Source organism: Peromyscus californicus, unplaced genomic scaffold, assembly GCF_007827085.1.
Source record: "Peromyscus californicus insignis strain IS unplaced genomic scaffold, ASM782708v3 Scaffold_8__1_contigs__length_139910024, whole genome shotgun sequence".
In the NCBI taxonomy this organism is placed as follows: Eukaryota; Metazoa; Chordata; class Mammalia; order Rodentia; family Cricetidae; genus Peromyscus; species Peromyscus californicus.
This window is the reverse complement of record NW_026294606.1, coordinates 91,044,970-91,067,841: the sequence shown is the minus strand read 5'-3', so window position 1 is coordinate 91,067,841 and position 22,872 is coordinate 91,044,970. Positions and strand designations below refer to the sequence as shown.

Genomic DNA, 22,872 nt, shown 5'->3' with positions numbered 1-22,872 from the left:
GGAACTCACAATCAGAGCAGGCATTGTGGTGGGGAATGGGCAGCGTGATGGAGGCGCTTTGGTTTAAAGAGAGGAAAGACATGGGGTGATGTGAAGCCCACTGAAGTGTCCCATCAGGCTGACAGGACTGGAGTGGCCACCGCTTGGGGGAGCCAGTGAGGCAGGTGGCAGATATTTGCTCAAAGGGGACAGTTTAGTTACACAGACAAATGCAGTTAATTGATTGATTGCCTGTAGTCAAAAGTAAACCCAGAATGGGGCATGGCCCAGCCTTCTCCTCCAGGGCCACCTCTGCTCTGTGGCGTTAGGGACCCTGGTCCACCCTAAAGCCTTCTGGCTTTCCTCAGCACACACTGGGCAACCCAAAACAGTAACAAGGCACATGTGCTCCTGGCCTTTGGGAGTTGTGGGACACCCCTCTTCCCACCAGAGTGTACCAGCATGCTGCTGACACAAGCATGCTCTGTGCTGAGCCCTGCAGGATGCCCCCATCACCCTGCCCTTAGGACCCCCAGTTCTCCTGGGAAGTGGGTGTTGTCCTGACGGCTATTTGGCAGGGCAATAATCAAAGATTCAGGAAGCATGCAACACTCACTTACCATTTACAAGGGACAAGATTGCTCTATAGGTGAACAGAAAAGTTGGAGATCTTCCACAGGTGGCTGTGGTACCCCCAGTTTCCCTACTCCCAAGGGCACACCTAGGTAACCAGTATAGGTAAGGCTCCTGTAGGTAAGGTCTCAGCCTTCTGCTCCATTTCAATGACAGATGCAGCCAGGTGGCTCAGAGAGGCCAGGTAACTGGCCCAGAGCTACACTACCCCAAGTAAGGCTTTGGCTCAGGACCTTCCCCCTTCCAGGTGATTCTTATGCTCTGGCAGGTTTGGACAAGAACCACAGCTCTGAGACCACACAGTGTGTTCCTGGTTCTTCCAGAGCCCCTGCGGTGGACCCTGGGAGTTTGGGGTCCTGGCGCAGGCGGGGCGGGCCAGCTGTGCAGAGGGCGGCGCTGCTGCAGCCCTGCCCAGGGGCGGAGCTCACCTGGGGACCAGGTAGACAGCTCCCGGGCAACCTGGCCGCCCGGGACGCCCGGGAAGCCAGGGCGCTCAGCAGCCGCGGCCTCGCTTGGGCCCCAGGGACGCGGGCAGGGACTGCGACCCGCCCCACGCCCGGCCGTGGAGCAGCCTGGACACCCGCTCACCATGGGGAGGCTCCTCAAGTTTCTACAGAAACTGGTCTTCCTGGGTCAGGGCCACCGGTACAAGGCGCTGGAAAGGGACGAGGTAGAGACCTTGGTGAGTCTGACCGATCTGGTGTGAGGCAGGGGCTCAGACTCCACATTTGTCCCCTAGGATCCTGCACGTGGCCCGCGGGACCCCATGTGTCACTGGGCACTGCCATTCTGCTCATCGCCTCCTTTAACTCTGAAAAGAAGCTGGCTTCGGAGGAAGCAGCTCCACCCGGCTCGAGGCCCAGAACTCACCAGTCAGCCTGAGTAGGCTAGCCCGTTTGGGGAATGAGAAACTGAGACCTGTGCTCTAAGGGCATGCAGCTGGCAGGCCACCTAGCCAGGCACTTAACTTAGGTTTCTCTGACTCCAGGGAATTTAAATGCCTGTGCACACACAGGCAGTTGAATGGACTTTAAAAAGCTGCTGGAATTGAGGGAGATGGGGTTGAGGTGGGGACCAAAAACAAAGCCACACAAAATTTTCCTGAAGTTTAATAGTGAAAATTGAAGCAGCATGATAGGACTACCGGCTTCATTTCCTCTACATCAGTGTGGTTTTTAAAAGCTGCTCTGAGCCCAGCATGGTGGCACAGGCAGGGCAGGTGTATCTCTGTGAGTTCAAGACCAACCTGGTCTACACATAATGAGTTCCAGGACTTTAGTACCAGTTTCTCTCTAGGACCAACAACCATAAAGTTGTTTCTGTGCCTCTGATGGGGTAGTTGGGGTACAGTCAGTGGGTTGGTGACCCAGCACAATCCCTCCCCACCACCCGCTTTGTAAGGTCTGAGAGTGGAAGCTCATGGCACACCCAAAATTCCTATGCTTGCCCCTGGGGAACAACGCCCCCCAAATATGGTCTTTTCATGTGTGTGTGTGTGTGTGTGTGTGTGTGTGTGTGTGTGTGTGTTGCGGGGGGGGGGGGGTGTTCCAGGAAATTTGTTTTGTAATGTCAGAAAATCTTTTGCAACATTTCAGTTTTATTTCTTCCCAAAGAATGCCACAGTCAAGACATTCAATGGTATGGTTCTTAAATATTTACATATTTATTTACAAAGATTATTGTATGTGTCGGTGTAAGAATTCTGGTGTTAGGGCTGTGAACTGCAGGGCTCAAAACCGTCCGTGTTAGTCTGCAGCCTTGTGGGCTAGCGGTATACCATAATCCTTTGCTAATGCCAAGTGTGCCCTTACATGTCTGTAATGTGTTGTTAACAGGGGTTTGGTGTGTGTTTGTGGACACGGATGGCTTCCTTCCTCCCTTTTCTAGTTCTCTCTGTCTTTTGATGTCTTGCACACAGCTGGCATCCCTGAGTACTCCTGGTGCATACACAGCTGGCTGTCATCAGGGCGTCTGAGAGTGTGCAGGTGTGGGTTTGGTGTAAACCCACATGGAGATGCTCTGAGCCGGGTGGGCTTCATTCCCCTGAACTGTTCAATGGCAGCCTGTCTGCAGGTGTACTCCCCACCTGGTCGTGTTCTCTGTAGCACACTGACGGGGAGGGAGCCTGGGCATGTGGTGACCAGGACCGAGGACTTCTGGGGAGCTCTCAGCAAAGGCCAGCTATTGCCACTGTGCTGTCGCCAGAGCTGGCCTTACAGAGGTACGCAATAAGGGTGCACAGTCAGGGTCTTGGGACAGCGGAACTCTGCGGTGGGTCAACGTGTAAGGCCCTGGCTTCCATCCTCGGTACCACATGAAACAAAACAACCCCACTAAAAACCAGTCCCTGGAAGTGAGGTGAGGGAGACACTGCTTTCTGCTGGACTTCGAACCCTGTCCCCACCAAGAGGCTTAGGGAAGGAAAGTCTTGTTCACTTTGGGCTCACGTCCGCAACTGTCCTGACTTGGTTTTATGAACACTTGGTGTGTGCTGTGGCCCAGGCACTGGTGGGCTTCACAGCACACAGCCATGAGAAGAATCAGTCCTGAGAACTGGCTGGGTCCCCTCCTGGGCCTCTGGGCTCCAGAGGAGCTTAGTGGCAATTTGGGGACAGAAGAGGAGCGCCAAGGTTGTGAGTGGACACCAATCGGCTCTTGCTGAGTATTGACTGGACCATCTTGGCCAGCGCTGAGGAGCAAGGTATTCACAAACCAGTCGTGGGGAGGCGAGGACAGTGACCAGTGAAAGAGCTGTTTAATCAGTGGTCTTATTGATCCAGACGTGTTGGAAGGGGACAGAAGGCTGAGATGGAGATGGGGACATCGCCAAGTTACAGGTGCGGAGGCAGAACTGGAGTTCAGCACCCCAGCTGGGAAGGTAGTTCTTGTCTGCTGTGTTTCCAGGGTGACCAGTAGAAGGGTGTTTGAAAGACTCCTTGGTTTTGATGCTGGACAAAGCTTCTCTCTGATGTCCTGCACAGTAGGAGAAGAACATTAGACTAGAAATTCCTGTTTCTGGGAAGGCCCAGGCGCCAACTCTGCCCTCGAGGCTGCTCCCGAGGTGGGCGTGACTCCCACCTGTCCTGCCATCCTGGCTATTGACCTTGTCACCCTTCTGGGCTCTCCAGATCTGGGTCTGGGTACCAGTAGCTGGGCACGTGCAGTGGGCACCCTGTCATTCAACCCAGACTCCAGTGCTTGCGTGCTGGGCCGTGCTGAGGAAAATGCACGCACTCTCTGCCCTTAGGCATCCATCGTGGAGGGTGGAAGAAGCAGGGCATAGTTGACCTTGACTTTTGAGTGTGGGAGCTGGGAGGGAGTCATGTCTGAGATTAATAGGAGTGGAAAGATGAGTGAGCTGGGCACAGTTCCCGTCAGGAAGAGGGAAGTACAGGGGCTGGTCTGAGAAGGTCAGGGTACACAGGTGACCCCAGGAGTCTTGTCAGAAAGAATCTGACCTTTCTACTTACAGCGGTGGGGGCCTTTGAGTGGTTTTAAATCAGGACTTGGCAGTTGTTCACATACTCATAAATATGCCAGCCTTTAGAGACACAGTGAAGAAAATGGTCTCAGATTTGCATGTTTAAGACCTGCCACTCAGGCTGAAGAGAGGCTTCTCAGTTAAGAGCACTGGTTGCTCTTCCGAAGGACCCAGGTTCAATTCCCAGGTCCACATGGCAGCTCACAGCCATCTGTAATTCCAGCTCCAGGGGGCCATGTACTCTTCTGAGCTCTGGGGTCACTGCATGCATGTGGCGCACAGACACACACAGAGACAAAACACCCATCCACATTAAAAAATAGATTAATTAAAAAAAAAAAAGACTTAACACTTGTCTAGCACGTGCAAGGCCCTGGGTTCTAGCCCCCATTACATATCACAGGACTTATACATATATACTCTTAACCTGAAGTTGACCCTCACCCCTCAAAATTCACCAATATGTGGGTATGTTAGAGAAAAGAATTGCACCCTCTACCTCTTGTCTTCTCCAACAATTTACACTGAGGTGTGACTTCAATCCATATTAACATTCAACCTGCCAATCAAAGGAGCCACAGGCTTACAGCTCAGCTGTGGACACAGGCTTGTAAGTATGAAGTTCAAAGCTGCTTTCAACAGGACCAGAAAGACTAAGACCCAGCCCAGGATGTCCAATGGCTGTTTGCTCTCCATCCCTAGCGGAATAACACTTTGTCCCCAAGCTTCAACAGTTACTTGAGCTTGTGCTGCCGAGTGCTCCTGGCTCAGGGTCTCTCACGAGGTGGTGGTCACATTGCGTGCGTGGCTGGGGACTCACCTGGCGCACCCACTTCTAAGTACTTCGGCTGTCCTTTCCAAGGGGCTCCTTGTTGCACAGCAGACAGGCTGCACAGTGTGACTGACTGCAGGCGGACTCAGAATAGCCGCGACTCAGCCTGAGAATGAGGGCTTATGGCTTCTGCTGTACCTCTTTGCAACTCTGTGGAGGAAGTCTAGGCTACGTCCCCTCTTAGGAAAGGGATGACATTGCTTGAGTGAATACGAGGGGCTGGGGTGGCAATCAGGGTCTCCCTCAGGCTGCCCTCCCACAGTAGTAGGAAGATTTCCAGCCAGATGTGGTGCATATCTCTCATCCCAGAATTCTGGAGTGGAAACAGGAGGATCTGCTTTCAGAGTCATCCCTGGCTCCACAGACAGTTCAAGGAAAGCCTGGGCTACATAAGACCCTGCCCTGTCCCCCCAAAACGAGCAGAAAACAGGATGATTTCTTTAGCTGAAATGATTCAAAGTAAAAAGGCTACACACACACACACACACACACACACACACACACACACACACACACACACACACACACAGCCTGCTCAGGAGTTCCCTAGTTTTGTGATGTTTCTTTTGACATGATTGTTTCTGGGCTCAGGGTTTGGAGTTTTTGAGCATGCTCATGCCAAGAATGGCCGTTTCCACATGTGTGTGCGGAATGGGATGTCAATATGCAGGAGCTTGCTAGCTTGAGGTCTCAGGCCTGTGACACCTGGCGGCAAGCAGGCTCTGACCCATAGCTGCAGAACTGGCTTGGCTGCTTGCAGATAAGGAACATCTGGATTGCAGATGGTGTTTCTTCACTTTAGTCTGTTGTGTTTAATAACTCACTCCAGGGCTCCTTGCAGGTGGCAGGCAGCGAGCTGCAACCAAGACAGGATCCATGCCAGTCACCTGCTGGCAGCTGGCTGCCCCTCTCTGCCCCTCTCACCTCTGTAGTTTACACTTGAGAGTCCCCAGCTGAGATCTGTGATGTCTCCATTCTCCTGTTAACGAGGTGTGGTGAGACTCTTGTCACTGGTGCCACCAGGTCTATGCTTATCAGGCCAATCGCTGAAGGAGTTTCAACTTAATAAGTTCTCAGGAAACCTGAAGTTCTTGGAGAATCAGTCCAAAGATGACACCACGGGATCTGTCTAGTCTTAATGCCACACGCCTTGTCCCGAAGGGTAAAGAAGTCTAGACCCTGAGCTCTGAAACTAAGATCTATAGGAGTGAAGTGTTTGGTGTGTATCTGAGGGAAGGGGGTGTAAAGCTGGGGGCTGGGGGTCCTGAGCACTCTCAGTGACAACAAGATCATCCACCAGATGGATGGGTGTAGTCTGTTCCTACCCTCCACCAGAGTAGGAACTTGTCTGTCTCATGCTCAAAGCTGCCTAGCTTCTAGAGGACCTAAGTGTTTGAGCTCACCTCCTGCCCTAGCAGTGACCAGTTGAAAAGAGAGCTGGCAGAAAGTGCATCCGGGGACCTCCTGCCTGGGACAAACTGGGCCTTGGCCAGGGACCCTGGCAGAGTCAAGGGCTAAGGGTTGCAGTAAGTGGATGAGGTGGCTGTGAGTATGAACAGCACTATCAGGCCCCCCAGCCTGTCGCATGAGGTGCCAATGGGAAGAGGATGGTTGAGGGGACAGAGGCTGCCATTCTTGGGCTTCCCCTCTCCCCATGATTCCTGACCGAGATGACTTTGGGTCACTATCATAAGGACCGTGGGAGTGATCACTCAGGAAAGGGGCTCAGCTCAAGGTAGTTACAGTTGGCTTGAGAGCAGAGCTGGCTGCCCAATTCCTGGGACTGGGTACGAAAGAAAAATGCGGGATCCCTATGCACAGAGGAGGAGAGTGTTTTTCCGTCTCCCATTGTCACGGCTTTTACAAAATTACTTTATTGACTACTGTGCATATAGGCACAGCACACACGTAGAGGTCCAAGGACAACTTCGTGGAGGTGGTTCCATCTTTACAAGGGTTCCAGGCTTGCAGTGCAGGTGCCTTTACCCGCGGAGGCATCTTACCAGCCTCAATTTCTTAAAAAATGTGGTTAGTGGGCAGGGGACATGCACACCACGACACGTATAGGAAGGCAGAGGACAACTTTGGGGAATTGGTTCCCTCCTTTCACCATGTAAGACCTGGGGATTGACTCTGGTCATCAGCCTAGTGACAGACTCCTTTACCCGCTAAGCCGTGCCAACGGCCTTGTTATGGATTTTGACTGCTTCCTAGTATTGCACCCTGTGGATAACTACAGGGCGTGTGCAGAGACACCAGAGGGAAGGTGGTCACGACCACTGGAATGCTGGGTGATGGGAAGTGGAACCCCGCACAAGCAGAGCCACCCAGCCCCAAGCTAAGCCCGTCTCTTTGTCCCCTTGGACTTCTTCTATGTGGCACAAACCTGAAGATAAATCAAGACGGCTAGCATGGAGCAGGAAGCTCCAGGTGCCTCTTCTTCTCCCATCCCTTAAGAGCTGGGATCTCTGTGCACCTGTGGTCTCACAACCAGGGAGCTACAAAGTGGGACGTACCTGGGGCTCTCACGGGAGAGGAAGGGGAAGATCAGCACCTAAGCACAGGAGTGGCCTGTGCTGCCTCAGGATGCACAGGGCAGCTCCTGGACTGTTTTTAATTATGCTTATGAATTATTTTGTGCATGTGGAGTTTTTTGTGCATGTCAGAGGACATCTTGTGGGAGTTGGTTTTCTCCTTCTACCACATGGTTCCCGGACTCAGACTCAGATCATCGGGCTTGACAACAAAGACCTTTACTCACTGAGCCATCCCACCCATCCCATTTGTAGGGCTTTTGACCTGTGAAATACGGGCAGTGACCCGAGCGCAGCACCATTCAGTGGGGCCTGTGGTCACTATGGCTTCCACAGCTGGAGGGCTGGGGTCTTTCTCTGACTTCCTGCCTGCTTCCTATCTACAGTACCCAGCTGGGGGCAGGGGTTCAAGTGTTGCTCATGGGTGTAAATGCCCTGGGGTGGGCCAGTCCTCCCTTGGAAGAGGTACTATTTTTCTGCAGCTTGCTATGGCTCACACTGGAGGCCTGGGACAGGTATTGCCAACCAGCTCCTCCTGAGCAGAGAGCATCATTTCCCTCACCCTGTCCTGATCATCTTCTGAGAGTGTATTGTGTCCTGAGCTCTTAAGAACTCCAACCTGACTAACCGCCTTTAGTGACCTTGCTTCATCTCAGTCATCTCTTTTAAAGCCCTGCCTGTAGAGAAGCCATATCCCAAGGCTGGGGTAGTGGTGGCCATGAGAGGGGATGCAGCACATAGCTCCAAGTTCTCCCTATGGAGAACAGGAGCTGCAGCCATCATGAGAAAATGCATGCCTTCCATGGAGGTTGCCGAGTACTTGAACTTAGGTTAAGGCCCCATCTGTCCCCACTTCTAGGCAGAAACTGTGCTAATGCAAGGCTCTTCCAGAACCTTCTGCTGACCTACTGGAGGGAAGAGAGCCCAGCAAAGCACAATCGAGTGTAGACATGCCCATGACTTGTGAGTCTGAAAACTTCCAGAACCGAGATCAGTGTTGCACATGGTCTCTCTTCAAGAGCCATGAGTATGTGGCCTGGTTAGTCTGTGCATCACCCACAAGACCACTCATGTAGCCCCCAGGATTTCTAAGTCTTTGCTTCTAGACAGATCAAATGTGGGAGTCTCGTGGGTGTTGGGGGAAGGAGTGCTGGTCTGAGACCACCCGACCCGGATCTCCAGCCGCAGTCCTGGTGGGTCCTCCCCTTCCTGGTGTACAAAGGAGGAGGCTGATGTGCCTCATCTGGCGTATCCCTGTGTCCTACTGTGTAAGGAGACACTTGTCATAAGAGTCAAGGAAAGTCAGGCTCACTCTCAGGCCTCTGGTTTCTTCCTTTGCCCCCTTCCTAGCTCCTCATAGCTTTTAGGCAGCATAAGCAGAGTCTGCATGGGCCTTGCACACCCATAGGCCTTCCCTCAGCACGGAGAGTAAATGGAATGACCAAGATGCAGCCCTGGGGGCATGTGAGAAGTGCAGTCTTCGGCCTGCTCCAGGCCTCAGACATGGGCACCTATGGCCACTCTGGCACTCTGGGCTCTAGCTGGCTTTGGTGACTCTGATGCTCCCTGAACCATGAGACCCATCCAATGGATCAGCAGCTTCTCATCCTCCTGTGCACCCTCTCTGGGGTGAGAGTCAGCAGAATGCCTGTCCTACTATGGAGTATCATAGGCCCTATGAGGGAGGGAGAAGCCGGACAGACAGACAGACAGACAGACAAAGCCTGGTGCTTCTGCTGTGATACAGACACTCTCTGGAGGAAGAGTTGAGGCACAGAGAACTGAGATTAGCATTTACTGCCACACTCCTGGGTCACACCATGTAGACCATAGAGCCCATAGCCTGGCCATGGGAGTGGATACCTGGGAAAGTAAGCCAGACTTCCTCCTGATTGGGGAGGTGCCTGCTCCCCAGGAAGTCCTGTGGGCTGGTCCTCCTCTGTGTCACTCTCTCTGGTTTCTGAAGACTTCTCCTCACAGCTGTCCCCAATCTATCCCCCAAGTATCAATGTAGTGAATTTCAGTGTGTCCTGACTTCTCTGCCCATGTCCGTTGGTATTAATTATTGTCTCTGGAACCCCCCTGCCTTATCCCGCCCACCCCACCCCCGGGACTGAATGTGACTCTCCGCTCTCTTTTTCTTTCCATTTTCCCCCTTTCTACATTCTCCTCATTTTCCCCTTTGTATACCTGTAATTTATTGTGCCTCCGTGAACCCACAGCAAATCTCAGTGGGCACAGTGCCACGCCTCACCCCCACCACACGTTTTGGTCCCATTTTTCTCCCAGGCACTGCTGGTCTGTCACTGTGTGACAGTCGGGCTGTGATGTGCAGGGGCATCCTGGTCCTTTCTCTGAGCTGCTGTAAAGGCCACTGTGGGATAGGCTGCCAGAGTCTCTGGCCCAGGCTCCTTTCCTGTAGACTCCATCGCTACTCCTGGCCCTGTGAGAACTTATGTAATGTCTCCATGTCCCCATGCCTGAACCTACCCTCGGTACAATGGGATAAACTATGTACATCGGAGGTGCCTCCTGAGAGTGATTAGGATTAAATCATTAAGTCATTAAAGAGTGATTAAATATTAAATAAGGAGTGAAGTGTTGAGGGTGTCACGGGAGGGCAGTTTGTGTGTGTGCCGGAGTGGGCACCCACACAGTGGTCAGACCACACCCTTAAGTTCATTCTTTAGACACCATTTTTCTCTCCCACTGGCATGAAAATTGCCAAGTAGGCCAGGCTTGCTGGCCAGAGAGCGATCCACCTGTCTCAGCCTCCAGCCCGCCTCCTCCCCATCACTGCTTGACTTCTCTTTTTCTTTCTTTCTTCTTTTTTTTTAAATGTGATTTCTGGAAACTGAACTTGGGTCCTCATGCTGAAAGGCCATCTCCCCAGCCCCCCCCCCCCACTTTACTCTTTAGTTATAGGAGGGTGTTATTACATGACTCCACCTGCAGAGAACCATCCCAGTTCCACCGTGCCTCGGCTCCCCCACCTCCCCTGAATCCTGCAGCATTGGTAGCTTGGCACACACTGCCCACACTTAGCTGGTTTCCCTCTCTGTTTTGAATCCTTAGAGAAAATCTCCGCAGCAACCAGAGGTTCCAAAATGTCAGGAGCTTTCCTAGAGTGAGACGACATGCCTGGGAAGCTGGAGGCTGGTCCTTTGACTTCTAAGTTTCACTTCTCTGTGTTGCTGGCTAATCTCTTGGGCTACTGAAACAGGCTCTTTCTGCAAATAGCCCCTGGCACGTGGGCTGACTATCCAGTGAGTAATCCAGTCATCCTTCCTGTCTCCTCCTGGCCAGGTGGATCCCAGCAACCCAGTGCTGCTACAGCCAGGGATCTGGGGCCGAATGCTCCCAAGACCAAGGGTCAGAGACCTAGCATCACCGAGTTTCAGGGTCAGATACTGCCCACAGGGAAGCCCTTGGCATCTCAGGAAGAGTCAGGAAGGGTTTTCCCAGGGCTAGAGGAATCAGGCTAGCCACCCTGATCTACTGATCTCCAGAAAGGAGGCCCACAGAAGTGGCCTCAAGACAGGCAGGCAGAACCTGCAGGTGAAACCAGAGGTGTGACTCTGCTTCCAGGAACACGGGTGTGGTACTTCCTGGAACCACTTTCCCTGTCGTCCTGGGCTCAGCTCAGGCCCTGCAACTTCCTGCTGCACAGGCCACAGCAGATCCAAAGGAAACCCACCTTGCACAATCAAACCCAGAATAAATGAGTGAGATGGAGGCCCAGCTCTGTCTGAGAGGCAGGGAGGTGGAGTGGAGGAGGGTCCACTGCCCAAGAGAAAGGTAGGCTCAGTCCTCACTCAAAACCTGCCTGCTGTGACCTTCGGTGAAGTCTTTTGATCCTGGGACACCTCTCGCCCCGACAACGAAGTGGTCACTGCCCATCACCAGCTAGCCTGGCCTTTTGGTTAGACTTGGGAGCTGGGGCATGCAGAACTGGCAGCTGTGTTGGGGAGGGTGTGCTCAGTGAATGCAAGCTGGGCCTCCAGCTACAGAGGGGACTGTTAGAGGACCGTGAAACAGACACTGAATGTCCTTCACCAGGCCCTTACAGTTAATACATGGCCATGCTGACCACCTTACCTTCACGCTTACCACCCCCATTTGGGCACAAATTGCATGATGACCCATTGGCCCTAAACACTTGAAGACATTCATTCCTAATTACAATGAAGCCCTCACAGTCCACTCATACCATGACTCAGCCATGGGCACAGTCACATGGTGCGTGGACTCATGCAGGTCTGGAGCCTCCTGGAGTTATACGTTCCTTGTCCCCTGTATATGGAATGGTTCCTTGGGTTTTCCTGGTCTTTGAAGTCCGTGGTGTCCTTAAAGATTCCAAGCTCATAACTTTGTGGAATGTTTCCCTGATTTGGGTTGGTCTAGTGTTTCCTCAGGTAGACGTTGGCTCCGTTCTCCTGAGGGACCTCATGGTGTGGTGGGGGGTAGTGCTGAGTCCCACACTCCACTGTGTCAAGAAGCCTGAGGTGGTATTTGTTTACTTGTGTGTGTGCTCACGTGTGTGCGGAGGCCAGAGCTTGATGTTGGGCGTTTCCCTCTATTCTCCACTTCACTTTTCAAACAGTTTTTCACTGAACTTGGAGCTTGCTGCTTGGGCTAGATCGGCTGCCTTGGCTTCCCCAGCACTGGGATGACAGAAAAGCACTCACGTGCCTGGCTTTCACACAGGAGCTGGGGACTGAACTCAGATCCTCATAGTTGTACGGCCAGCCCTTTACCCACTGAGCCATGTCCCCAGTGTCTTTGTGATGCTGTCTGTCCCATTGCTGGTGGCGGCAGCTCTTCCCCTCAGCTGAGACTGATGTGTCAACCTCTTAGCTCGGCCTGCATGGGCGATGCTTGCCTGACTAAAAGCGTCCCTGAGTGATTTCTTAATCCCACTATTCAGTCATTTTCTAGCTGCCCACGCCAGGGAAAGCTTCCTCTTCTTCCCAGCCCTGAAGTCATTCAGACCCGTGTGAACACACGCATTCCGATTTGATTCTGTTAGTGTCTGTTGTCAGTATTCATTTCAGCCTGCTCTGGTTGCCCACATCCGCCTTGTGAGAGACCCTTCGTAAGGCCTCCATGCCCTCCTAACCTTCCCCGGACTCTGGTGAGGCTGCTGGGGTAGGAAGAAATTCTACACCTACCTCCCACCGTCTCTCCCCAGTCGGGGAAGCAGCCCTGGCTCCTGGATGTGCATTTTGCTTGGACCACTGTGTTAAGAAACAACAACAACAAAATCTACCACTGCTTGTCTTTGCTGGTGGGAGGAGGGGTATGTGCATGCATACACTGTTAGTCTATATTCAGTGTTGTGTCTGCACACATACACACTCATACATTGCAATCCAATGAATCCCTAACAGCCCATGCCCGCTCCCTGAGGACTTTGCTGAGAACACCAGTCACTGAGGTTATCAGGCTACTTCCGAGTCATACAATCTCCCTGTGTGTGAGCAGTCTCCTCCCCGTCACCTATGTGTTGGTTCCCAATTACATTGGCTGCCACTCAGCCCAGCTGTGTCCTCTTGTCCATGTCTATGCTGTTCCTCCTGAATAACACACATGGTGGGTCATGGTGTGTCTTGCTGAGAGCTGGCTAGTCCCTTAGGCCTTACACACACACACACACACACACACACACACACACACACACACACACACCACAAGCACGCACACACTCAGATGCACTTACGTACATGCTCGTACTCTCACACACACATGAGCACACATGCACGCATGCATGCGTGCATGCGAATACATGCACACGAACACTCTAGACACCATTGCAGCCCAGGAAAGAACTCATTGCCCCTCTTGACCCAAGGCTGCAGCTGCAACTGTTCTCTCCACAGTCTTGGCTGCATGTTCTTGTTGAGTTCATGTCATAGGACAACACACCGAGACTTAAGAAAGGCGTAGGCTTTGCTGTGGGAGGCCCAATAGGCAGGGAGGGAACCAGAATTTGAATTCTGAGCAAGCGACTGGCCCCCCTGTATCCACAGCTGCCTGGGTTGCTGCACTGAGACATTTTTCCACTTGATACTAAGAAGCACCGGGTGGGCCCCGCCGGGCTTCAATTACAACTGTCTGCCGCTCTTTTCTCTACTGCATTAAGCTATGCTAGGTGACCTGCCCCTCAGGGTGAGTAGGACCTGGGGCTCCACCGTAGATGTTCTCTGCCCTGCAGCATTCCCTCTGGGCCTGCTGGAGGAAAATGGAGGCTTTTCCTCATGAGCCCTTTCCCTGGTGAACAAGGTCTTCCGGCCACTCAGCATTTCTTCCTGGGGAAGCAACTGCCCCTCTCTCCATCCCTGTCCCCGGGGCCAGCCAGGACTGGCTTCCCCACTTTGAATCAGTAATTCTTACTTGTAGTTCCAGACTCCCCAAAGCACAAAACCATTTCCCATGGCCCCTGCTTTCAGCTACCAGGTTTCCAAACCCAAAGGCCACCCAAGTCCGCGCGCGCGGTCTGCTGGATTCTGCCAGAAGCATATCTTCCGTCTTCTTTTTCTCCATGTTTTACGTGGGGCCCCCTTATGCACAGCAGCCCACACCTCTAATTTTCCTCCTCTACCTCTTGTGAATGGTCCCACTATTTGGGGAAGACCCCGTGGAAGTGTCCATTATAACTGCACACCTGCCCTGGGACCTAACAATGCCATGTACGATGTAACAGTCCAAACTGGACACAGCCTACATGCCAGCCCCTGCAGCCAGCTAATAAATCACGACGCCAGGTTGCTATACGGTAATAGGATGAAATGCCCATGGTCCCACACAGCAACAGAGTGACCTGCCCTCACTGGTAGAGAACTAGCCACTCTCACAAAGATAGCAGGAGGACTGGGGTCCCTGGGTGTGACGCTTCTGTGGGTTTCTGAAGCAGGCAGAGCAGATCCCTGTGCAAAGCAGTGAGGATGTTTAATCTTCCTAGAAGGTGGTTGTGAGAGAGGGCCCAGTGGCAGGACAATTCTGGGAGCTGTGAGTTCCGTCGATGTCTGGGTGGTACTCAGGCATACACACATGTGAGTCTCGGTACAGCTGTGTGTGACTTACGTGACTATAGCAGACGTACCTCAATATACAGTTAACATTTCCATTCAGGGAACTCTTCTTTCAGGGGCAGCTTTGCGCCACACGTTACAGCGGTCTCCTGGTTAACCAGCCAGCCTATTAGTGGGTGTTTGGGTTGACACTAACAGAGAGCCATCGTGGACAGTACTGTGAGGTGTGGCTCTGAGAGGACCCTTCTGAAAAGAGGGCGTCTGAACAAGAAGTGAGCAGAGCCTTTCCAACTCGAATGATGCCACACGATCTGCAGTGGGGGCTGTCCTGATTCATACCTCACAGCTGTATGTGAGCAAGCTCTCCCCGGCACCAGTTCCGGTGTGTGGATGTCCTCAGCTTTATCATCGGGCTTACATTCTTAGTGTATATCTTTTTCCCAGTTTTCACAAAACAACAACAATAGAAACAATTGGCAGTCATGTTATTCTTTGCAAGGTCAGAGATTCACATTGTTTTGGTAAATTTTTGTCTTGGTGTTCTGCAGCAGTTTTACCGTTGGACTCTGTTCACAGTGCTCACACTGTACGTTACACAGCCCAGTCCCCTTTCTGTCTGGAACTTGAGTCTATTTCTTATCTCAGTTTTATCTTGTACTTAGAAAGTCCTTTCTCACTCTGTGATCCTACGAAAAGGCAGGCCTTGGCTTCCTCTTGCACTTGGATGGCTTTGTCTTTGTCCTGTCTTCTCATTTGTTGATTTAAGTGAAGGTGCTTGCATAATTTCTTGGCATAGACCATAGGAACTGTGGTCTCCCAGGCAGTGGGCAGGGTTCTCTGCATTCAGGAAGAAGCCAGGGAATAAAGGAGTGAGCCAAGAAAGCATTGTTAGGGTAGACTTGTGCCTGCTGCGGAGGCCACAGCACAGGCGTTGGCCTCTATGGGGGTGTGGGTGGTGCCGCCTTAAGGGGCGGCCTGCATTGTGAACACCACTCCCTGCCTGTTCCTGTGCCTGTACTTTCTGACTGCCTTCCTGCTTGTGCATGCAGCTGTCGTGGCCGCTCACCCCCTCCCTTTCTAGTATCAACATTGAGACTGTTCTCATCTTCTCTCCCCTCTACAGCATGTTGGAGCACCCTCCGCTTTGCATGCACTGTGCTGACACTCCTGTGTAAGTTGGATTATGATAGCCCCTCTCCCATGAGGCCGGTGGAGAAGTGGGGGAGGCCCATGTGTCTGGATACAGGGAGGGGCTGGAGTCTGGAGCTCAGCAAGCAGACAGACGATGACAACACCAGGGTACCACCATGGCTTTAACATGACACCACACATCTCCATCACTCCAAGCCACAGCCATGTGCTCCCTGGTGCTTGGAGAACAAGAGTCCAACCTGGGTCTCACAGGTAGAAGACAGAAGACAGTCTGACCAGGGCAGCTCCTTGTGCAGGTTCTGAGGGGGCAGGGAGCTATTTCCCCTGCTCAGGGAGGCCACCTGCTGCCCTTGGCTTTTGACTCCTCCATTTCCATCACAGAGTTCGATGACTCCATCAAGGCAGTACCACACTGTTAGTTTTTTAAAATCAGGACCTTGCTGTGTAGCTCACACTGCCTTAAATTCTCAGCAATCCTCCTGCCTCAGCCTCCCAAGTGCTGAGATTGTAGATGAATGCCACCATACCCAGTGTGACTAGTTTTTTCTCAGTGGATATGAGTCTCTGGCAGTGTCTGGTTCACATGCACAGAGGAATTCCTGAGTGCTCATCTGGATGTCAGAGGTGACAGGGCCTCTGCACTCCTGTTTATTAAGACTGGTACTGCCTCAGGACCCTAATTTCTGAAAGGAACTCTGCCACCCCCTCATCACCTGTGCTTGGGGTTTCTTGGTGCCAGGAACTGCACGTGGGTCTTCCTTCTCCTCTTCTCCAATAGCCCTTCTCCTTTTTGGTAATGCCCTGCTGTGACAACCCCTACTAGTCTGAGGAAGAAATTGAGGCAGGGGTCCGTTTTAACAAGTATGTTGTAGGAATACACGTGTTATCAGCCCCAGAACAGGATAGAGATCCTGGGATCTAAGCAAAATGAATAAGATCCCTGCACTGGACAGACAGGGAGGCAGAGAGGCCAGGACGGGGCTGAGGGAGGCTGGGCCCTGCTGCCCCAACGCTCTCTCTGCACTGAGCTCCCGGATGTCTGTTGAGCCTGTATCTTCCATGGGAGGTCACATTTGTCCTTTGTAGGTCTCTGTTGGGCTGAGTTCCAGCCTGAGCCTGCTGCTGGGAAAACTCCTCCGAGAAGTCTCAGTGTCCTGGACTGTTGCCTCAGGGCCCCACATGGAGCAGCAGGCTGTTTGCTGCAGGCAAACAGTACTCTGGGGTCACAAGGAGGCACAAAGGCAGGGGAGGTCAGCTAGTGTGGGATTCTATTGTATGAAATCCACAGAGGTTAAAGCTCAGAGAAAATCAGTCTATGGCCGTGAAGACTGCAGGGGGTGGGCCAAGGGAGTGTCAGTCACCACAGCCAGGCCAAAAGAGATGGGTGGTGTCCTGAAAGCAGCCAGGATTTGAGTGTCTCCGAGCGAGAGAGAAAGAGAGAGAGAGAGAGAGAGAGAGAGAGAGAGAGAGAGAGAGAGAGAGAGAATATATGTATATGTGTGTAGTCTGTGTATGTCTGTATTTATGTATATGTGCCTGTGTATATATGTATGTGCATGTATATATGTGTGTGTACGTGATGTTTCAATATCACAGGATACTGTATTTGGAAAGTGAGTGTGGTGTAGCCAGAAGGAAGGGTACAGGTGTGCTCACACCCAGGGTTGTCTCGCACGCAGAGGGAGCAAGAGAGATGGCTGCGTGGCGACTAGCGCCTAGCAGTCCAGCGGTGCACGTTTCTCTGTAGAGGAATTTGCCGGGAGCTCTTTATTGGTGTGGAGACATTCCGGGAACCACAGAACTGGCGAGAAGCTGTCTTCACTGCCGTGCTCTGGTTTTTGATAGCAAGAGCAGAATTCCAGGAGGTGGGGTGTGTTTGGGGGTTCCCATGGACAAATCGGCCGCTGGGTGCTCACTTGCACGTGGGGTACAGCATTCGTGAAAAGGGAAGAGGAACTTGGACTGCACCTCAGCTAAAGGAAGTTGTTAGCACCTCTCTCTTTCCTCCTTCCCAGTTCCTGGTGGCTTGGCTTGAGAAGGAAAAGATGCTATCATGTCCCAGTGCCAGAATTCTGGGAAGAACATTGTACATGTCTCGATGTGCCCAGGCACCGAGGTCCCTCTGTCATCACAGTGGCCCAGGCCCCTGGTGTCTGATGGCCTGGGGCTCTGGGCACAGGTCCTCAGGCTTCTAGGACCTAATGGTGGCCTCCACCCCTTTCCTCGAATTATTTACAAAAACTCATGGAACTAGGATGTGATACCACATATTGCTACAGGAGACACTCTTTTTTTGTTTTTTTCAAGACAGGGTTTCTCTGTGTAGTTTTGGTACCTGTCCTGGATCTCGCTCTATAGACCAGGCTGGCCTCGAACTCACAGAGATCCACCTGGCTCTGCCTCCCCAGTGCTGGGATTAAAGGCGTGTGCCACCACCGCCCGGCTCAGGAGACACTCTTTACAGTTTACACTCAGCCCGGATTGCTGCAGTAAGGGGGTCCAGGTTTTGAACATGTAAAATGTCACCCTGATCTATCAGCCTAATCCTATTAAAGAAGTTTGTTTTTGTGCAGCTGGACAGGTCATTCAGATGGCTAAGTGCTTTGATACACAGACCTGAGGACCTGAGTTCATATCCCCAGTGTCCACATAGACATGAGTGTGGTGGCACACATCTGTAACACATCTGTAACCTAACCCAGGGCACAGGTGTGCAGAGCCAAGTGGCGCCTCAGAGCTCACTGGCCACCCAATCTAGCCAATAGGTGAGTTCCGGGTTCAAAAGATGAGAGACCCTGTCTCAAAAAAAAAAAAAAAAAAGAGTGGACACAATGATAGAAAATACCAAGTGTTGGCCACATGTATGTGCATACCACACACACACACACACACACACACACACACACACACACACACACACATGAATATAATAATAATAAGAGAAAAAGGTTATTTCCAAACAGATGTGTCAATAATAGCCAATGACTACAAATGAACCCTGCATACCCCTAGCAGGAGGGATAGATAGGAGCAGAATCTACACATGCAGAGGAAAGCTGAGCATCTGTGGAGAGAGCAGTGTGGCACCCTGCCCACTGTCACTAACATGGAGAGAGAGCACAGTCAGAGGGTGCTGGGCATGTGACCATTTCCGTAGAGTTCACATTGAAAAAAAAAAAAACCCTTTGGGTGGTTGGCGAGTGAGCTTGGGGACTGATGCCACCTGTCTCATGATGTGGGAGCAGATCACGTGGGTAGACGTGTGTACTCGGGGTGTGCAGACGTTGCGTATGCGTGTCCTGCTTTAACCAGAGACCTCACAGCAAAGCGTCCGATGCTCACCAGCCACACTGCTCTCTCCACAGATTGATGACCAGTGTGAGCTGAAAGCCATCGAAAGAGAAAAGACAGTCACAGCGCTGCCACCCAGGGAAGCGTGTAAATGCAGCAAAGAGGATTTGGCCAGAGCCTTCCATGTAAGAACTGTTTGTATCTGTGTTTATTACTTTCCTCATTGTCTTGACAAAAATGCCCCCCAAAAGCAGCTTAAGGCAGCGCCTTTCTGGTTCTTGTTCAAGGTCCATCATAGTGGGAAGTCCTGGTGGCAGGGGCGTGGGGCAGCTGGTCACCTGCACCTGCAGTCAGGAAGCAGAGAGAGATGGATGCTGGTGCTCAGTCTGGCCCCACACTCACGGGATGGTGCTACCCACATTCAGGATGGGTCCTACCTCAGTTAAACCTCTCTGGAAAAGCCCTCATCCAGGGTGTGTTTATGGGGATCCTAACTCCTGTCATAAGATGAGCCGTCATGCCGGATGCCACTGTGAAGTAGTTTGTGGATTAAGAGAAAGGACCACGAAGCTGTCAGGGTAGATCAGTTCCGGTTTCTACAATGCTGCTGTCCCTAGAGCCAGTGCCTGAGGTCCCCGCGGGAGGCCGAGTGTCCTTCCGCCCACAGTTCCTTTGGCAAATGGTGAGAACCAGAGTGAGTGACCAGCACTGTTAGGGAGGTGCGCGGCCCCGGGCTCCTCCAGGCTTCTGTCATCAGGGTTCAGACTCTTCGCCCACACCTGCCTCTCTCTTTTCATCTTTTATGACGTCGAGAGGCCAGTTATGGACATCAAATTCTCACAAGTGCCTGAGGGAATTAGAATTTGGGAGCATCGCAGAAAAAAAGCCAGAGCTGGCCTAGGAATCTGCCCTCTGGGGCCACAGGATGGAACCAGCACTGTATCTTTAGCTTATATTACTTTGAACGCCAGGCAGAAATGGTGATGCATGTGTGTGCGTAAGTGTGCATTGGTATGTTGTATGTATGTGCATGTATATATGTATGCATGTGCATGTGTGTACAGGTATATGTGTGTATGCATATATGTGTTACATGGGCATATGTGTATCTATGCGTGGGTATTAGGATGTGTGTGCATGTACATATATGTGCACCTGCATGTGTGCACATGTGTATGCATGTGCATGTGGGGGGTATGTGTACATAGGTATGTTGTATGTATGTGCATGTACATATTTATATATGTGCATGTATGTACATGAGTATGTGCATGCATATTTATGTTACATGTGCATGTGCATGTCTGGATGGGTGTGCATGTGTGAACGTGGGTATGTACTATTCATAGCTCATCCTGCCTTAGGAAAAAAAAAGTTTAGCAGGGACAGGACATGTGGTACCATGACAGGCCTTAAGAATGACCTAAGAGTCCATCTCAAGCCCTGTTTCTTGGGGAGAAGAGGAGGAAGGTCTTTTTCCTTGTTCAGACATTTCCTGAGCCAGAAAAATGAGCTCAGCCCTCTTTTCCTACAGAGAACACCTGGATCCCACTCCCCCCCCCCCCCCCCCGCCATCCCCACCCCGCAGCCCTGTGCAGCTTTCTCGGAAAGTTCCCCTGAGCACAAAGCTCTCTGACATGATGACTTAAACTGGCTGTGCCTAATGATTTTGTTCTCACTAAGGGCCTGGATTAGCATCTGCCATGGGCAGGTGATATGGTCACTTTAGCAACTCCCAGGGATGCTTATTTTGTTTAAGATGGAATTTGATGATAATAAGAGACACAACATAAGTCATTTGGGGTTTGTTGTTTGGGTTTTGGTTTTGGGTTGTTTTTTGTTTTAAGACAAGATTTCAGTATGTAGCCCAGGCTAGCCTTGAACTTCCCAATCCTGTGTCAGCTTCCCAAGTACAGCAGTCACAGGTATACCCACTATGCCTGGCTCTCTGAACCATTTATGTTTTGTTTTGTTTTGGTGTCTGAGACAGGGTCTCATGTAGCCCAGGCTGCCTCAGACTCACTCTGTAGTTGAAGCTGCCCTTGAACTTCTGATCTTCCTGCCTTGGCCTCCCAAACATTTGGATCCCAGGTGTGCACCACAAGCCCAGGATTTCTTAACAGTTTTAAGTGAATGTTTTGTGAAGAACAGTCGCCACTCTTTGAAAATGGCACCGTTATCCACCTCTGGAGTTCTGCCCATCTTGCAAACCTGGACTCTGTCCTCATTAAACAGCAGCCTCCACCTCCCTCCTTCAGGCCTCACAGCTCTGCTTACATTCTGCCTTTATGAGCTGTATAGCCTTTCTCTTAGGGATAGGTTTATCCCCCTCAGTTCTGCTCTCCAGGTCCACCCATCAACAAAACGATCTTTCTTTCTGAATCTACGTAACCCTGTCACAAGTCTACACGACATGGCTTATCCATTCACCTCAACAAATGCAGACTGCCTCCTCCTTTAGACTGTTGAGACCAATGCTGCCCCCAGTGTGGGGGGTATAAGCACCTCTTTGTGTCCACTTCCAGTGCCTTTGGGCCTGTATACCCAGAGTGGAATGACTGGGTCATGTGGTAATCCTGTTTAATATTTTGAAAAGCTGCTAGATAGCAGCTATATCCAAGGTTTGTTCTCTCTCTCTCTCTCTCTCTCTCTCTCTCTCTCTCTCTCCTCTCTCTCCCTCTCTCCCTCCCTCCCTCCCTCCTTCCCTCCCTCCCCTCCCTCCCTCCCTCTCATCTCTCTCTCTCTCTCTCTCTCTCTCTCTCTCTCTCTCTCTCTCTCTCTCTCTCTCTCTCTCTCTGTATGTGTCATTGTGTAGTCTTGGCTTTCCTGGAACTTGCTCCATAGACCAGGCTGGCCTCAAGCTCACAGAGACCTGGCTGCCTCTGCCTCCTGAGTGCTGGGATTAAAGGCATCACCACCACTGCCCTGCAGTTTTTCTTTGTAAGGAGAAGACCCTGTTTCTACCTTTCCACTCTCGCATCTCCAGTCCCATTTGCTGACACTGTGGCTCAAGGCCACTGTGTGACTTGTTTCTTTGGTCCTTGCTGGACCCGGTACTGTGTTCACCCTACATCTACTGTCTCCTTTTAGGTGGACCTGGACAGTGGCCTGTCAGAGATGGCAGTGGCCCAGCGCAGGCTGGTCCATGGCTGGAATGAGTTTGTCACTGATAACGCTGAGCCCGTGTGGAAGAAGTACCTGGATCAGGTAGGGGCAGGACTCCCTCCTCTGTGTTCACTAGGGGCACTAGCCAGGAAGGGCGGGCCAAGCACTCATTCTTTAAATATTGATCCTGGGTGTCCTTGGACAGGTCCCACCTGGGGTGTGGGGTGAATGAGTTTCAAGGTAAACAGTCTTGTCCTTTTGGATGCTCTGAGCCTCCAGGAGGAGACATGCACAGGTGACTAAAAATATAGGTAGCCATGACTTGACTTGCCGTGATGGGCACCAGGGACACTTGCCATGAGCCAGGCACCATGCTGAACGGTAAGTAAATAAGTAGTGTTAATTTATTTTATCATCCCCCTAAAGTCATTTGCAAAGGGAGAGGGTGGGACAGAGAAGCAGGAAGTCTTTGCTTGGCAAAGGCCTTGCATGGCACGTAGCTTTGCCAGAGGAAGCAAAGAAAGGCACGGATGTCCTGGCAAATGGGCATTTTAGAAGGCCACGGGAGAAATAATTGACTAGAAGTATGCCTCAGGAGACTGTAAAAGTGAAGTTATTGTCGGGCTGGGGAAACAGCTCAGTGAAGTGTCTTTGCTGAATGAGCACAAGAACCCGAGTTTGACTTCCAGAACCTGCTTTTTGAAAAGCTGAGTTTGGTGGTGTGCGGTTGAAATTCTAGATTTCAGGGAGGCAGGGACAGGTGGTTCCAGCCAGCCTAGCCTGCTTGGTGAGTTCCAGACTAGTAAAAGACATGTCTCAAAAAGTAAGGTGGAC

General features: G+C 51.7%; 1 protein-coding gene across 1 annotated transcript in view; it reads left to right on the top strand.

Moving 5' to 3' along the window:
* Nucleotides 1-1,201: 1,201 nt before the first annotated feature.
* The window catches only part of Atp2c2 (ATPase secretory pathway Ca2+ transporting 2), a 62,860-nt gene continuing 41,189 nt past the window's right edge, over nucleotides 1,202-22,872 (top strand). Inside the window, exons 1-3 of the mRNA XM_052727965.1 lie at nucleotides 1,202-1,294; nucleotides 19,008-19,118; nucleotides 22,024-22,140. Coding sequence (XP_052583925.1) covers nucleotides 1,202-1,294; nucleotides 19,008-19,118; nucleotides 22,024-22,140 — 321 coding nt within the window. The remainder of the gene's footprint in view (nucleotides 1,295-19,007; nucleotides 19,119-22,023; nucleotides 22,141-22,872) is intronic.